Source organism: Alligator mississippiensis, chromosome 3 (assembly GCF_030867095.1).
Source record: "Alligator mississippiensis isolate rAllMis1 chromosome 3, rAllMis1, whole genome shotgun sequence".
NCBI classification, from domain to species: Eukaryota; Metazoa; Chordata; order Crocodylia; family Alligatoridae; genus Alligator; species Alligator mississippiensis.
Window position 1 is genome coordinate 152,195,020 of NC_081826.1, and position 18,438 is coordinate 152,213,457.

Here is an 18,438-nt window from a genome sequence, read left to right on the forward strand (position 1 = left end):
CAGATCAAAACACACTGAATGGATCCAGACAATGCCATGACAAGAAATGCAAAACCTGCCAACGTATCTCCTGTACTGCCACAATTACTACACCCCACAACAGCACCATCACCATTCCTGGATCTTACACCTGGACCTCAAGAAATGTTACATCTCTCATCCAGCGCACCAAATGTCCTAATGGAAAATATGTAGGACAACAAACAACAACTACGCACCAAAATAAATGCACACTGGACATTTATTAAAGACAAGAACATCCAATTACCAGTGGGGGCACATTTCTCACAAGAAAACCACACTTTCTGCAATCTCTAAGTCCTGATCCTCAAAGGGAATATACAAAACACTTTTCACAGATGAGCCTATGAACTTCACTTCATCAACCTCCTAGATACAAAAACTCATGGACTCATTATAGACATAGGATTTATGACACTATAACCTGCCTCACATCCGACTCCCCAGCCTGTCCTCCTCTGGCACTGGAAGGGTCATGCCAGAACTGAAACTAGGGTAGAGACTGTTGGGCTGGTGTTAGTGAAGGTGGTGCAGGTGCAGACATTGCTCCCACCTCCTTTCTCCCGCTAGCAGCAGAAGAGTCATTGCTGCCAGGAAAGAGGGTGCATCTATGCGGGGGGAGGGGGCACGGGGACAATGGACACAGACGGACGGACTTGCAGCTCTCCCTCTGCCCCCTCTCCCTCCCCTGCCAGAAGACCTGGCACCTGCCTTTCCAGCATGATTCATAATGCTTGGTGTGCTGCAAAATTTGTATGCATCTAATATATGTTGTGATTTCCTGCAGTGCACAGTGATGACCAGGGTTCCTGGTTTTCTCTGACTAAAAACTGCAAATTCTTTGATTAAAAACCCCAAATCTGTGATAAAAATGAAAGGCCTCCCACAGCACTGCTGCTGTCCTGCATTCCCCGCCACAGCCTCAACAGCCCTCCCAATGCACAACAGCCACCCAGACCCACAGACACGCAGGCACAGACATGCAGACACAAAGGCACACACAGACACCCACCCCAGCAGGTAAGCATGTGTGGGGGGAAGGGGCGGGGCCGGGTGAGGGAAAGGGAAGGTGCTGGGGGGCGGGGTAGATCAAGAACTGGGGGAGTGCCCCTGTGCCCACTCTCAGGAGCAGGGCCAGGAGGTGAGGGCAGGGGTGTCACTCTGCAGGCCATACACTTGCCAGTCTGACAGGGGGTTTGCACACAGAGGCTGCCACCGCAACTCTGCCACTGCACCCTGTACTACCATCCCATGGCCACCTACATGGCTTTGGGGGCAAGTGGCACAGGGTGTGGCCGGGCGGTGGCAACCACCGTGTGTGGGCCACATATGTGCTGCCTGGCCTCAGGGTGGAAAGGGGGGCTTACATGCAGCGGCTGCCACTACACCACAGCTTATGCCCTGTGGGGCGGTGGCGACTGTGTGTTGGCTGGGGGGACTTTGCGGGCAAGCACTGCCGCTGCGGAGCCATGCCCTTCACACCTGGATCCTAGTGGTAAGTGGAGCTTGGAGGCTGTAGGGCAGGGCTGGGGAAGGTGGCTTGGGGATGAGGGAGTGGGGGGTGCTGCAGGCCCCAGGTGCAGGGGTGCCCCTCTGCAGGGGGCTTTACAGGTAAGTGATGCAGGGTGCACATGCTGCCCGGCTGGCTGCCCAGGGGAGGGGGAGGCTGGCATGCGGCCAACTGCACAGCTCTGTGGCCGGCTCTGCAGCGGCAGCAAGGAATGGTGGCTGGGGGGAAGGGAGATTCATACATGGTGGCCACTGCCACTTACCTGCAGGGCCATACCAGCGGATATGGCTGCTGTGTACAAAACCTCCCCGAGCCGCCACGGAGCCATGTCTGGAGCTGTGCGGTCAGCCACAGGGTGGCAGCAGCTGTGTGGTGGCAGCTGGGCAGCATGCAGCCATCCCCACCACCATCCCGTGCTGTTCTGCAGCCACAGCTGCCACCACACTGCCGCTGCCGCCCTGTGGCTGGCTGTACACAGCTCCAAGCATGGCTCCCCAGCGGCAGCAGTAGTGCAGGGAGGTTTTGTACGCAGCAGCCGTTACTCCTGGCACACAGTGGCCACTGCTGCTTATCTGTGGGGCCGTGCCAGTGGTGATGGCTGCTGCGTACAAAACTGGCAGCAGCAGCCGTGGTGCGGGATGGTGGTGGGGATGGCTGCATACCGCCTGGCTACCACCACACTGCCGCTGCTGCCCTGTGGCCAGCCGCACAGCTCCAGGCACAGCTCCATGGAGGTGCAGGGAGGTTTTGTACACAGTGGCCATCTCCGCTGGCACGGCCCCGCAGGTAAGCAGCCTGCAGGGCCATGAGATTAAGCAAGGACAAGTGAAAAGTCCTGCACTTGGGACAGAGTAATTGCTTGTACAAATAGAGACTGGGGAATGACTGGCTATGCTTCAGAACTACAGAGAAGGACCTGGGGGTTACCGTAGAGCATAAGCTGAATATGAGCCACCAGTGTGCTCTTGTTGCAAAAAGCCGACAGTGCACTGGGTTGTATTACCAGAAGCATCACTTGGAAATCAAGGGAAGTGCTGCTTCAGCTCTACTCAGCACTGGTGAGGCCTTACCTGGGAGTACTGTGTCGAGTTTTGGGGCCCACATTTCAAGCAGCACGAGGAGGGTTTGGAAAGAGTCCGGCACACAGCAACAAAAATGATTAGAGGTCTGAGAAGAAAGACTTATGAGCAAAGGAGAGAACTAGGGTTATTTAGTCTGGGAAAGAGAAGACTGAGGGAGGATTTGATAATTGTCTTCAAATACCTGAAGGGCAATTACAGAGGGGATGGAAGTGAGCTTTTTGCTGTGGTCACAGGGGACAGGACTAGGAGCAATGGCCTTAAGCTGCAGCAGAGGAAATTTAGGCTGGAGAGTATGAGGAACTTTCTGATTTATGAATATGGTCAAGCACCGGAATGGGCCACCTAGAAAAACTGTGGATTGTCCATCCCTGGAAGTTTTCAAGAGCAGGTTGGACATTTGCCTGGGGGCTTGGTCAGGGATGATCCTGCCTTGGAACTAGATGACCTTGTGAGGTCCCTTCTAGCCCTACTTTTCCTGTGCTCCTATGGGGAAAACTAATATTCTCCACCTGCTCCTCTGAGTGCTGCACAAATTTGGAGTACTTATAGACACTGAGAGCAATGTGGATAAAAACCTTCAAGCAAACACATAACTACTCCAGAACAAAATTAAACTAATGTGGGGGGGGTGAAGCTTACAGGAAAAAAATAGAAGACACTGAAAGCTGTGAATGAAGAAACAATATACAAATGAGAGATTTCCCTGAAGGGCTGAGAAAAGGTAATCTTACAAAATTATTAAAAGAATTTATCCAGCTTTTCTAAATAATCCCTAACATGTTCTTCCATTATCTCTGCCCTCATCAACTGATAATTGACCTTATCTGTGAAGACTGAAATAAAAATGGCATTAATTACTTCCGCCTTCTCCACATCATCCATAGCTAGATTGCCCTCTGAATTCAGCAAGGGACCTGCCCTCTCCTTGGGTTTTTTCTTACTTCTGATTTGTGTTTTTTGTCGCATTTTAAATCCCTTTGCTAACTGGAGCTCAATTCATACCTTGGTCTTTCTGATTTTCTTCCTGCATCCTCATGTTATACTTTCTACTGGATTCTTTTCTTGAGTTTCAGCTCATTAAGAGTTTACAGTTTAGTCAGGCCAGCTTCCTATTGCACTTATTGGGTGCCTATACACAAGCAGGGAGACTGCTCCGATGTGCTTTTTTTTTTGGCAATTGCCTTCAGCAGCCTCCCAAGTCTTGTGTATTAGTGTCCCCACCCCTCAAAACAGCAGCAGGGGCACTTTATCTAAAGCTCACTCTTTCTTCACAATGGTGAACCATCTGTGTGCTGCTGTTTCTCTCCCAGCAGATATCATATTGAAGTCCATGAGAACCAGATCCTGTGATTTTTTTTCCTTCCTCAAACAACTGACATTTCCAAGCCTGTTTCTTCCAGTTCGGAAGTTTACAGCAGACATCCACCATATCACCGTTGCTGTTCTCCCCTCTGGCCTTGACCCAGAGGCTTTCTATCGACCTATCTTCCAGGTCTCAATGCACCTCAGAACAAGTGCTTGTCTTTTATATACAGGGCAACACTTCTTCATTTTTCCCCCTCTGCCTGTTTTTCCTGTTATACCCATCTGTGACAATGCTTCAATCTTGTGAACTATCCCACCACATCATACAAAAGTTTTTCCCCACCTCACAAATACCGTGAGAATGCTGTTAGGACCTTGACATTAGATTTCTTCTTAATAGAACTTTTCCCTCAAAAATTTTTATTTCTTCAAAACAAAAAAAACCCAACTAAACAAAAATAAAATAAATTAAAAAATAAATCAATCAGGCATGAAATATTAGATTCATTTTGATAATCTCTCCCCTGCAGAAGTTGAGTACCTCAGCTTTCAAATCTGCTTAACTCGCTTTTAATAATTTATACTAAATTTCTGAGTTTATACATGAAAATATTTATACGATTAAGCTCTACTGTCAACTAGACTAAGTTAAAAGGAAAAAATTAAACACTGAAACAATTCTGTTGCAATGTCACAGCTAATTCCTAATAAAAGGCAGAGTATCCTATTGAATTTTAGGAACAATGAAACGGTTTTAGAGGAAAGGAATCACAGGAAAAGTATATTTTATTTACTTGTCTCTTTTGTAACTCTTAATTATTTTTCTTTCTCCTACCAAAGTTCACCACTTCACAATCAATATTAATAGAAGTCAGTCAAAATCTGTATTTTACGTCCCTTTGTGCATTTCTAACATAACACTTAAGAAAGCTCATTGCAAATCCATTGCTGTCCTCCCTCCCACTTCAAATATTTAGTATTTTCTAATAATTTCTCTCAGACAACAGTGAACATACTTGAAAAAAAACAAAACACCCCACCAACTTACCAGCACTTCAGGTAACACAACAGCATGAAGTTGCTTGTCATTGACAGTTGTATCTTTAATTAGCATATAAATTCTTTCAGCTTCAGAAAAGCAAGAAACTTCAAGCACAACAGAACCTGCAACAAATGTATTTAAAAAGTTCTTTAATAGGAAATAAATTAAACAAATATAAAATTAAACAATGTTATAATAACTGGTAAAAAAGTTGTCAACTGTAATAAATCAATAGCTTGACATCTGATTTAACTTTTTATTTAAGAAATCTGATTAACATACACCTCCCCCCCAAAACTGGAAACCTTTTAAGGGAAGAACTACCAGTAATGATCTAAGATTCCTTTGGAAGTAGCAAGTTTTTTCAAAGCTTTCAAATACAGTTACAGTATTAAGTAAAAATGTATCAATTCAAGGCCTTAAAGTTTTTAGCAGCACAATGAATTTCTACATGATGTTTTGTTATCAAACAACATGAAGAAAATCCCGTTTTATACAACACCACAGAAAACAGGAAATGCTAAATATGTTGGATTATATTTTCCTGACACAATTTGAAAAGAAGAGATGTTACAAAAGCTGAATGGTCAGTGAAACTATAAAAAGGGTCTAAAACAGCTTTGACATCTGAGCTGTGGGAAGAAATGAATGCTAAAAATTAGGAATATCGTGTCAGGGATAAGGAAAGTAGGACTTTTTTGTAACTCATGATACCCAGCTAAAATATTACAGTTAGTCCAGGGAGTAATAGACAGATAGACAAAATGGGGGAAGAGAGAGAGATGGAAAAGCATACCAATGATTACAGTTTAACTCAGTGGGGGTTAACTGAGGTGGCAGGCATGTCATACATTAGTCCCGTAATCTCCCCAAGTGCCACTCCAATCTCTTTCCCCTGCCTGAATTGCTCTACTTTCTGGTTCCTTCTGCTTCCTCCTCTTTATTCCCTGCCTCATTTACTGCTCTATTTTCTGCTTCCTACCTTATCTGCCACTGTGCTACCTGCCCCCTCCCCAGCCTTCTGTATGCAACTTGTGGCACCCATGCTGTTGGTTGGCCACCCTGGATTTAACTCACAAGAGACTAGAGCAAGATAAACAAGCAAACAAAACTCATCTCTTTGACCTGGGTTAAAAAAAACCGAGACAGGAAGAGAACCTTACTGATCTACAATTATTTCACAAGTATAAACGCAAAGAAAGGAAAACAACAGCTTAAACAATATCCAAGAGGTTTAGTCTTTATAAAAAAGAGTCAGTATTTTCCAATTACAGAGCTATAACTGAAACAGAATGGAAAATATTCAGTGTCTGTGAACCTAACTCCTAGATAATACAGGCTTTTTTTGTGGTGTAGTGGGATGCATCTTGCTTAGCAGGGTAAAATAGAAGGGTAAAGGTGTCACCCCATAGGTAGCTCATTGCCACAAGCAGCAGGAATGCGTTTCAGGTTGAAGTGGTCTACTCGTGTCAAAAAAGTCATATTGCCAATCTGGCAAGTAGTGCAGGTAGCTGCCATATTTGTATCCAAGACAGCTGCTGTGAATTTACATTTTGGTCAATATTTCAACCCCCACTAGGGTTAGAAAATTAAATTTCAATAACTAAACCAACACTGTATGAATTGAGGATATCAACTGCAACATTTCTGTTGTGGTAACCACACTGGATCCCAAGATAACTGCCATGAATTACAGTTTTGTTATCTAATGATACCCAAAAGGTTTGCAAAATTGCTATATCAACTCTATTCTGTTTCAGATTACCTCAACATGAGAAGCTCTGATGGAGACTGTCAACAAGACACTCACCCTTAAGCAACCATTACAATGGAGCTAACAGCATCACTGAGTCCAGTGAAGCATGGGAGGTATGACTCAGAATCTATAAGATGCATCATATGTCTTATAAGATGCATCATATGCTGTGAAATAGGTTCGCAGTCAACGATTAGCTCAAGTACACTTGCTGGAATTGTGTGAATAAATGAGGTGCTTGTTCACCGTAGGGCAGTTGCTGAATTTGATACTTGTTATGGCAGTATTCTTGACAGACTATCAAGGTGTGTCAATCCTGTGCTGCAACATTCCTAAAGCCTCAACTGTCACCATACATGTTTACAAGAGAACACACAAAAGATACATTGAGACACTGTTAAGAAAGTTATAGAGGTAGAAGATGAAAGGGAAACCCTAACAACAACATCAATTGAAGAATACAACAGGACGACGCCAAGCAGATCATTTGCTTGATGAAAGAGGTCACCTAACCAAGATGGTAAATCAGATGTTTGAGACCAATACAACACCATCTTTCAAATATAACAAAAGACAAAGGACACGACAAAGGAGATTACGATGTTGTCACGTTGCTACAAGAGAAGTTCAAAAGGTTCCACTTGTTTAAGTTTTCCAATGATGAGCTGTTATGTATTTCTGCAGGAGACGTTGTGCCAGAAGATACTGCATTAGACTTTTTAAATGTGCATAACAAAAGAAGAGAAGTCCTGAACACCATTATCCAGAAACATCTTACTGCAGATGCTACTGAGAGCTTTATGCAAACATACCCAAATCAAAATTGAAAAACTTTAAGGATGTAAAGTCAACTATGGGAGAGTACAGCAAAATGAAACAGGTGCAGAAAGCAAAGGAGATCCAGCAAGGTTTAGTTGCAGCAGTTGCAGTTGGTAGAATATATGATATGCACTCTCTCCTACAGCATGGACTGTCTGAATACCCTCTGTCACTTCTTAAACCCAACAAATCACTCAGTGTGGCCAACAAAGCAATCTTGTCATGAATCTTGACTGGGGACAAAGCAGTAACTGTTCTGCCAGATGCTACTTCCAAGAAATCAGAAATCATTATCATTGACCGCATGGCTCTTGTACAGAGAACAGGAAAGCCAAAAACCACATGAACATCTGGAGATTTGGTGGATTCCTTTGGAAACAAGTGTTGCCAATTACTCCAACACATGTGACCAAGCTGACATTGTCTTTGATCAATACATATCACCACCCATAAAGGCAAGCACAGGAATATTAAGGATTTAAAGTACTGCGCCGATCTGCAGAATCATTAGCAGCAGATCTCTTCTGTTAGCTGCATCACAAAGTAGTTTCATATCCTTACCAGCAAACAAAGAAACTTAGTTAATTTTGTAAGTGAGGAGCTTCTTAAGTAATCACGCCAATCTTTCCAAAGTGAATGAGTGTTCATTTTTGGTGGTTTTGCTGATGGAAAAGTAGAGCACTCCAACTCATGTGACTTTTTGCAACTGCATTCATGCCAAGAGGTAAGTATGCTCTTATATGACAAACATGCAGTTGTCAGGGATATTCCGCTCTAGTATTCTCCTGAGATAACAGACATACTGGTCCTTCTTCTATGGCATAATCTTGTGCCTAAGGTTTGGATGAAGAGAAGCTATCCAGTAGGATTCAATCTAGTTCATGGCATTTGTCAGAGTTGCCTGAGCCAGTTCATGCATCTCTAGTTGGATTGCAGTGTCACTAGTTGTGACACCACCAGCCAGTTCAGTGGTCACGCTACGAAATCTGCATGGAAAGTGTTCCACATCTACCGGCAGGTCTAGGAACCAGGCCTGATGTTGATAAAGATTTATACAGTTGTGTAGAAAAGTATGTTGTGTTGTAGTATCAGCTATTAACATCTTTGACAACTCTTCTGGATGTTAGGGTGAAATATTCCACCAAGGACCTTGTGCACTATGTATGTAGAGCCAGTTATCAAAGTCTTATTTGACAAAGTGAACTTGAACCTACCTGGCTATCACTTCACCAGTGTGGTTGGCAAGCTGAAAATGACAGTTATGTTCCTATCAAATACACTTGAACTATCAGAAGAATATGCTTGGATAACAAGTTGAAAGTTCAAGATGGAAAGCTGGGGACCAGCATGCTCATGCTCCTACAAACAGGTTAATGTAACATGCACTCCTAGCTGTGAAAGCTACGAGACAGCATGTTACAATCTATATAATATCTACAGTGATTCAGAAATGCATTTAAAGGATCAAGAGATCTGAAAAACTGCAATTACCTGTTGTATTAATATTAGATATACCATTGTATTACTGATATATTACCACTGGATTAGACTATTACATTTTCCTATTGCTTCAAGCTGAACATATGCCTGTGTTTCACTGCCATTGAGTTATGTATTATTAACAGGGATCCTGGTCTTCTTTGTTTAAAAATAGCAAATTCTCTGATAAAAACATCAAATTCTCTGGTTAAAATACCCCAAATCTACATTTTTTCATGATTAAATAAAATGCCACTACACACACACATGTTTCAGTTGAACACAATATTTTATTGCTATATTTACAATTTTAAAGCAATTTGGAAGCCTACCAGTGCCTCAGTCACTATAATAAAATAAATTCTAAATATCTATAAATGTTGATGTTTGATTTTGGGTTTATCAGGGAAAATAAGAGCTCCACCACCCCCTTTCCTCACCAGGATGCGGGTCCAAGCTGCAGCTGTCCGCACCCCACTGATCTGTGGCGGTGAACAGCCCTGCCCATGTAACTGCCCGTCCAGTCCACCCACAGCCCACCCAGCCCTGCTGGTGCCCCTCACTCCCCATCCACAGCCCCTTGCACCCATTGGTGCCCTTCACTCCCCCCACCCACAGCCCCATGCCCCTGTCCAGCCCTGCCAGTGCCCCTCACTCCCCACCCACAGCCCCCCACCCCTACCAGTGCCCTTCACTCCCCCAACCCACAGCCCCATGCCACTCCCCAGCCCTGCTGGAGGGGGCCCCCAGCTGCCAGGGCTATGGGGCCAAGGACCCAGGTCCACAGACCCCTACCCCCCAGAGCAATGCCCGAGCTTCCATCTGTGGGAGGCACCAGCTGCTGTGGCATGGTGCAGCGCAGAGCCCAGCTCCCCCTCCCCCACAGATGGCACGGCCAGAGTGGAACCTGTTTTGGGAAAGCGGGGTGGATGCAGGGTGGTAGATCAGGACTCCCTATCCTGCTGCCCTCCCTCCAGGGCCTCCACAGCCCAGTGGGCAAGACCCGGCACAGCTGGGCAGAGCGGGGCCAGGCAAGGAAGCTTGTTGCCGCCACTGGGAGCTCCAAGCTGCCATGCCAGCTGCTGCTGGGCAGGCAGGGAGTGCTTCACCACAGTGGCACAGGGCTTGCAGCAGTAGCAAGGAGCTTCCGCAGCTGGTCCCACTCTGCCCTGCGGTACCAGGTCCAGCACACTGGGCTCTGAAGGCCCCAGGTAGAGGGCAGCAGGCTAGGGAGCCCTGAGCCCACAGCAGGCAGCCTGCCCTGACCCTGCACACAAATCTGGAGGATATGTGCCCTCCATTACTCTCCCAAGAGTGTGCACACTGGTGGGGAGCCAGCTCCCCCCACCACTCCTTGGATGAGCCACCCGAAGCCCTGTCCCACCCCACATGGGCTCTGCAGCCATGCATTCCGGCCCCACGCACTGCCGTAGCTGGGCAGCAGCCCCAACCCCAGCCTGCCTGAGTCCCTCCCTTCGTCTGTCACTATGGGAGCCTCAATTCCATGCCCCTCACCACACTTACCTGTGGGAACTGCTCTACAGGCTGCCTGGTGGCCATGTGCATGTGTACATGTGCACATGCACATGGCACACCCTGCTAATCGCCCTCCTCTCGCTCTCCCCCAGCCCTTACAGGCTAGAATTCTGCCAGCCTGCAAGAGGAAACTCGCTGTTTCCCATGTTTTTCTCCTTTAAAGAAAAAAATCCAACCTTTTCTATTTAAAATGAGAAAATCTGGGGTTTTCTCCTTAAAATGAGGCAATACAGGCTTTACCAGGTTTTTCCATGGCGAACAAGAAACTCAGATCCCTGATTATTAATATCCAACTCATCCCCATTTTGAAATGTAAAAATAAATGTATTGTCTTATTCAATACAACACAAATCTGATTTTTAAGACCTTTCTGATTAAGTTACGAGATCTAATATGTTGTCTCAGCTTATTAGCTTAAGGGTCTGACAGCATTTTTGAAGCTGCACTCGATTAAAAAAGTTAAAGGCTTACCTTGCGATGAATAAACATGAATCACAGAAACTAGATTTCCTGCAAATATTAAAAAAATAAACATTTAAATAGTTGGTACACTTACAAGAAACAAACATGCTTATTTCAAACAAAAGTATATTAAATAAGGTAAATATAGGTAAGAAATAAAGTTTAGAATGAGCAATTACTAATAAACATTTTCTTTATTCTAATATTACACACTGCTTTTAGTGTTTTGTTTTGTTTTTTTAACCTTGGTAAAGCACAACGAATTTCCCACTGCATTTAATTTTGAAAAATAAAACATGAGATCCATTGACACAGTACATGACAAATCCTTAAAACTGCTTGTAAAATGTTTTAGCTGTAAAAAGGATATAAGTTATTAGTTATTCTTGCAGTAACTGAGGGTACCTATACATGTGCAGGGAGGCTCCTCTGACACGCTGTAATTACAACATGTTGGAGCATACTCAATTAATCGGAGCTGTTTTAATTAAAGCGCCTCCCACCTGCCCCCAGAACACATGTATAAGTGCCCTGAAGCTCTTTAAGATGGCTGGCCAGAAGCATATTATTACATTTCACATGTCCCCATAAATTGAATGTGTGAATTGAAAATTGAATGGCATGCCTCACCACACTTCACATAATTAAATTCAAACACTTTTTTATGCCTTAGCAGTACCTACAGGGGAAGCATGTGTCCTGCTTTTTCATATGCTCTGCACTTGTAGCATAAAGGATTGTATATGCCTCCAACTTTTCAGTTTTCTCTAACCTCCAAATCCCAGGGTGCATGTGACTATGAAAAATAACAAATGGAGGTGCATCTGGTAAACTAAGTTTTAAAGAATTCCAGTAAAGTTATAACCATTTTTTCTCTTCCAAGTTTATCTACATGTACTTTCCACTTTGGATAACTCGAAAGAAGCATGCTGTACATAAGAAGTGAGACTCAGCAACAGAACATCTGAGACAAGCCAGAGATGTTCTCTGAGCTCTGGTGGAGTGTGCTCTTCTGCTGTCTTGTAGCACACATTGATGAAGTCAGAGATGCATTTAGTCATTGGACCTTATAGCTACAGTGGCAAAAAAGAATGGTGGTTATGACCTGAAACATGTGCTTCCCTACAAGTACAAGGTACCAGCCCTCTTAATGACCAGCATATACAACACCGTCTTTTTCTTTTGTGAAGACTGTTTTTGGAAAGATATTGGCAGGTAGATCAGTTGGATCAGGTGAAATAATGCAACATTTTTGAGCTCTGGAAATAATCTGTACAGGAAAGACAAGCAGAAGGGGAAAAAAGGAGAAGGTGTTGCCCTGTATGCAAAAGACAGGCGCCTATTCTGAGGTGCAGCGAGAACTGAAAGATAGGTTGACTGAAAGCCTCTGGGTCAAGGCCAGAGGGGAAAATAGCAACAGTGATATGATGGATATCTGCTATAGACCACCAAACTGGAAGAAAGAGGTTTGTAAATGTAAGTTGTTAGAGGAAGGGAAAAAAAAATAAATCACAGGATCTGGTTCTCCTGGACTTTAGCATGACACCTGCTGGGAGGGAAACAGCAGTACACAGACAGTCCATCAAGTTCTTTGATTGTGTCAGGGGTAAGTGTTAGGTATGGGTGGTGGAAAGGCTAACTAGGGAAATACTTTTCCCAATTTCCTTTTCACAGGAAAGGAATTGAGACTATAAAGCGGAAAAGCAACTTGGGTAAAAATGAGCACGTAGTGAGTGTGTTCAGGATCCTGAGGAAAACAAGGAAGAAGAATAAAGATATTAACTTGAGAAAAGCAGACTAATAACTCAAGGAACTGGCAGGCAAGATCACCTGGAAGGTACATCTGAGAGGAAAAGGAGAGCTGGTTGTACCTTTAAGGGGCCATATTAAAGGTGCAGGAGTGAGCTATCCCAACATGAAGAAAGAGTAAGTGCAACAGCAGGCAGACCTGGCTAAACAGTGAACTTAATGAGGGGTAGCAGGATCAGAGAGACTGAATCTTACCTGACTTTGTGCAGCACTCAGAGGAGCAGGTGGAAAAGCAAATATTAGTTTTCCCCATAGGAACACAGGAAAGCAGGGCTGGAAGGGACCTCACAAGGTCATCTAGTTCCAAGGCAGGATCATCCCTGAACAAGCCCCCCCCCACCAGGCAAATGTCCAACCTGCTCTTGAAAACTTCCAGGGATGGACATTCCACAATTTCTCTAGGTGGCCCATTCCAGTGCTTGACCACCTTCATAATCAGGAAGTTCCTCCTAATCTCCAGCCTCAATTTCCTCTGCTGCAGCTTGAGGTCATTGCTCCTAGTCCTATCCCCTAAGGCAGGGGTGGGCAAAATGCGGCCTGGAGGCCAGATGCAGCCCGCCAGGCCATTCTATCCAGCCTGCAGGGCCCCTAAAAAATTGAGAAAATTAATAGTTATCTGCCCCTAGCTGCCCATCATGTGGCCCTCGATGGCTTGCCAAAACTCAGTAAGTGGCCCTCCACCCAAAATAACTGCCTGCCCCTGCCCTATGGCCACAGTAAAAAGCTTACTTCCATCCCCTCTCTAACTGCCCTTCAGGTATTTGAAGACAATTATCAAATCCTCCCTCAGTCTTCTCTTTCCCAGACTAAATAACCCTAGTTCTCTCCTTTGCTCATAAGTCTTTCTTCTCAGACCTCTAATCATTTTTGTTGCTGTGTGCTGGACTCTTTCCAAACCCTCCACATGCTTCTTGAAATGTGGGCCCCAAAACTCGACACAATACTCCCAGGTAAGGCCTCACCAGTGCTAAGTAGAGCTGAAGCAGCACTTCCCTTGATTTCCAAGTGATGCTTCTGGTAATACAACCCAGTGCGCTGTCGGCTTTTTGTAACAAAAGCATATCAGTGACTCATATTCAGCTTATGCTCTACTGTAACCCCCAGGTTCTTCTCTGCAGTACTGCAGCCTAGTCAGTCATTCCCCAGTCTCCATTTGTGCAACAATTACTGTTCCAAGTGCAGGACTTTTCCTTGCTGAATCTCACCTGCTTGACTGTGGACCATTTTTTTCAGTCTATCCAGGTCATTCTGGATCCTAACCCTGTACTCCCCAGTGTCTGCAACTCAACCCAGATCTGCAAGTCTGCTAAGTGTGCACTCAATCCTATCCTATGAACAATGAACCAAGTTTGTCAAAGTGTGGCAGTGTGGGGCTCTGGCCAGGCAGCATAACGGGGCTTGAGCAGGGTAGCAGCGCAGACCAGGGGACATGCAGCAGCTCAGAACTGCAGCTGGGCAGTAACACGGGACTCAAGGCATGTAGGCTGCATATGGGCAGCACTGATATGCAAATTGGTTCATTGGTATCCAAGGACCCCAAATTCTGCAGCAGGCCGTACCTCTTAGCTTCCAGTAATCTACTGGACTACCAGTGGGCTAGAGGAAATGGTTCCACAGATTGGATCCAGCCCACGGGCTGCATGTTTGACACCCATGATCCAAATAATTAATGAAGATGTTGAGCAATACTGGATACGCAACAGACCTCTGAGGAACCCCACTTGATACCTCCTCCCAACTAGACAGGCATCAACAAATAAAAAAGCTTTAGACAGGATATCAGAGCTGAGGCCTCCCCTAGAACAGAAGGTACACCAGTTGTTACTCTGGAAGGCAATGAGGGGGAAAGACATCTAGGTAACACCACTTGGAGAAGATGTCCCAAAACCTATTTCTTAATGTATCATTCATGATTTGGAGACATGTACCTGTTGCGAATACCACCCAGCTGTTTTGAAGAACTGGAAGATGCATCACCAAGAGTAAACAGTAAATGCATCAGTTACACGTCATTTCCTGCATAGCTGAAAGATATTACCCCACTTTGCCAGTTGATGTAGAATACAGCAGTGATTTAATCCAAAAATGCTGGGTGCAGTAATATTAAGTACAGTGCAGAAAGTCTTGTAGAACCTGACATCTATCCTGAGGTCCAAGATCTCGATGTGCATGCTTGCCTTACTGTGACCTTTGAGACGTTTGAGTAATATATATATAGTCAACTTTGTAGGAAGGTCTCTTGTCATAACTGGCCTTAATGGTAAGAAAGGGACATAGGAAATTCCCTTGAAAACATTCACTGAGGAACAGAAGAACCTGCTGTTGAGGACTGAGGATACTGCCTGTTCCAAAGCACAAGGAAGAAGGAGGTGCATGAGCACCTTGCAATTATTGAAAAAGCAAAAAAGACTGAAGTAAAAGTGCATGTAGAGTGCGTATCACTACAAGGAACATGGATGGCTAGAATTCCTTGAAGAAGGTTTTTGGGGGGGGGGGTTGAACTGTTCCCCCCCCCTCTTAAAATGTATGCAAGTCACAATGCCAAAACTGGCATTCCTGCAGAATTAGAACTATATTTGGAATAGGAATTAAAACTCTAACTTTATTTTAAAAAGGACTAATAATAGTTTTAGAAAAAGACTAAATGGTTAATGTCAGTGGACATATATAAAGGTGACTGAGATAGCACAAACACCATCCTTCAAAGCCTGTATAGCAAGCTGTCCCATACTTTTTTTCCTTATTCAAAAATCAGTCTGTTTGGATGAAACAGAAGAAAACAGGGTACTATTTCAGATAATATATATAACCAGAGGAATATAGCTGTGTAAAAAAAATGACACTTACCTCTAAACCAGGCACAAGCATATTAAAAGAAATTCAGAAGAGATGAGAGTTTACTATATAATTTTAGTCAATAGAAAAGAATCTTAAAGTAGACATCTTTCAAGATAGTTTACTTACTTTTGATAGCCAATTCCTCCTTAAGGATGTTAGTATAGTCTTCAGCTGAGAGTTGAGGTGGCAGACCACCAACAAACAGATTTACTCGCACAACTGATTTAGTATTTTGTACAATGTAAAATCTTGTTTGATTCATCTGACGTATTGAAGTCTACAACAAAGCAGAATTTGTCACACTACACCACAGAGCACTCAAGTATAAAACCCATTAATCACCAAAACTTTCTGTGCCTGGAAAGAATTATAAATCACTACACCTTAAGCTGCAATATTTCACTGTTCTACATGGAAGTCTACAGACAGACAGTGATTCCTCCATGTAATGAAAACTAAATTTATCCAGAAATTTTGCAGAAAAAAGAAAAAGTAGTCACCCAATTGAAGTATAAATTGTATTTTCCTTTTTGTTTACCTTTCTTATATCCTTTAGTCTGTTTATGATCAATTCCTGGTCATCCAAAACCATCCGCTGAACTAAAATAAAAATTTGAAATAATTACCAGGCTTGTTATTTCAGCGCTTAATTGAAAATCGACAATAAAAAGGTTAGATCACTATTGTAAGAGAATGTAATGTCTTTAACTCTGATTCACTGCTCTCTCTGATTTACACAAGCAACGTATACAAATGTTAAGCTATCAGTCACCCTCAGAAAGGTCTGAAAATACTTTTAACAGCACTATTTTTAATTTTCTTTATAATTGGTACCAATCTGATGTCAGACCGATGTATTGGTGCACCTCTACACAGTACCCACAATATCAAGGACCCCCTTTAACACACCTCAGATAAAAGCAGGGGGGATGAGAGACTGCCAATACTCTGCCAGTACAATGGTAGAGAAATGGTTAAAAAAACACCCAGGAAATCCTAGGAAGAGGACCATGCCCCATGCTACAAATGAGGGAAAACCCTCCAAAGTCCATAACAGTGTAGCATAGTGGAATAACTGCTCCAAAGACCTCCAAGGCTTTTAGTACTGGCAGGAGCATCAGTATACCTCAGCCAAAAACTGTCTTAGCTGTAAACAACGTTCCAGTGCTTCAGAGGAAGCCAGCAGCACTCACAAACAGAAAATGTTTTCTTTCTGGTGTCAATGGGCAACCAGAAAATCCTGAAGGCATGGGATTATCAGATGTCTTTCCCATTACAGGAGCTACTTTTATATCCCAATCTGGTGACTAGAAACACATGACTACATCACATGTAGAACACTGTGCCAGAACTACATGCCAATTCCAGTGCCAAGATCATTAATAAAAAGATATTAAAACAGGGTAGATTGCAAGATCAATCCCTGATGAAAACCACTGGTGATCATATTACAGGCATAAGACAAGGCAAGGTGGCACCTTACAGACTAACCGTTACTAACTTATTCAGAAATGCATAAGCCTTCATAGGTAACAGCCTACTTCAAATTATTCTATAAGGTGACACCTTGCTCTGTCTTCTGGCTGACTTCCGATGAATATGGCTAACGACCTCTCTGTAACCACATTTCAGCCAGATAATTCCCTTTTCAACATAACCTGTAGTCTCCCTTACAGCCTGTTCCTTATTCACCTCACAAGTGTAGCATGGATTCCCACATTTGTAGCACTAATCCCCATAAACGTTCTCTCTCCCCTTCTTAACAGTAAAAGAACTAAATAAAATCTGTGGGAGCACATTTTTAAAGAATAAACAGCACTTCTAATTAAATATTTCAGTGTAGTTGTATACTTTCAATTCAAAGGGATCATCTGTAAAAACTAAATAGGGCATTTATTAAAATAAACACATGTATGTATGTATTAGGGCTGTCCAACTGGTGGCCCATGGGCTGCATACAGTCCCCAAAGGGTTAAATTACACCCTGGGCTCCCACCTGGCCACTGCTCCTCCCATTGCTCCAGCTGCAACAGGCTTCCAGCTCTCTAATTTCTCCTTCCTGCCCTTACATCTGGCCCAGGAGGCAGGGAGGTGCATCATGGTACAGCCTTCAGTGCACCTGCAGCACTGAAGTTGCAAGGGAGCTTGCAGCCAGGACACAGAGCAGCAATGACAGTGACCAGGGGTGGGGGGCAGAGCAGCAGCAAGGGAAACCCTGGTGCTTGGTTCAGCAGGGAGATGGGGGCACTGCAGTCCTGAGTATGGCATGTGGGGTGTGTGACCCTCCCCACCAGTTAGAAGTTGGACAGCCCTGGTATACGTGATAGCACTCAACCATGCTGTGTTCAGGAAACATTTTTTGACTTACCTTGTTTACTGCCCATGAATACTTCCACCAATTTGTAGTTATCAATACATTCTACCTGCCAAAATATGTAATAGTTAGATTTACATTGTAACAGATAATACTCTTGCTTTAGCTTTGCATTTTAATGGTTAAATTACAATATTAATGCACCTACACATGCAGTTAAATAGTTTTAAATTACCTTGTGCTTCATTCGTCTGGAAACTCTTCCATACATTCTACTTGTTCCTCGCATGCAAAGACTCAGATACCTGTTTCTTTAGCTGCCAGAGCACTCTAAAAAAGGCATCTGGAGAAATAACTGCTGAACAACACTCAGTCTCTCCACTTCAGTAGCTGACAGCACTTCTAATACACTCCCACACCGGTGATTTAGTCAGTTCATGGAAGCAGACTTAGCTTAAAATTTAT

At 43.8% G+C, this 18,438-nt stretch overlaps 1 protein-coding gene across 2 annotated transcripts in view; it reads right to left on the reverse strand.

Annotated features, from left to right (window-relative positions):
• Window positions 1–18,438, reverse strand: part of DGKQ (diacylglycerol kinase theta) — a 149,417-nt gene that overhangs the window by 31,269 nt on the left and 99,710 nt on the right. For both annotated transcript variants that reach the window (XM_019490650.2, XM_059724538.1), the window contains exons 11-15: window positions 18,028–18,082; window positions 16,198–16,259; window positions 15,786–15,936; window positions 11,022–11,060; window positions 4,967–5,082 (exon numbers count right to left, since the gene is read on the reverse strand). In XM_019490650.2, coding sequence (XP_019346195.1) covers window positions 4,967–5,082; window positions 11,022–11,060; window positions 15,786–15,936; window positions 16,198–16,259; window positions 18,028–18,082 — 423 coding nt within the window. The remainder of the gene's footprint in view (window positions 1–4,966; window positions 5,083–11,021; window positions 11,061–15,785; window positions 15,937–16,197; window positions 16,260–18,027; window positions 18,083–18,438) is intronic.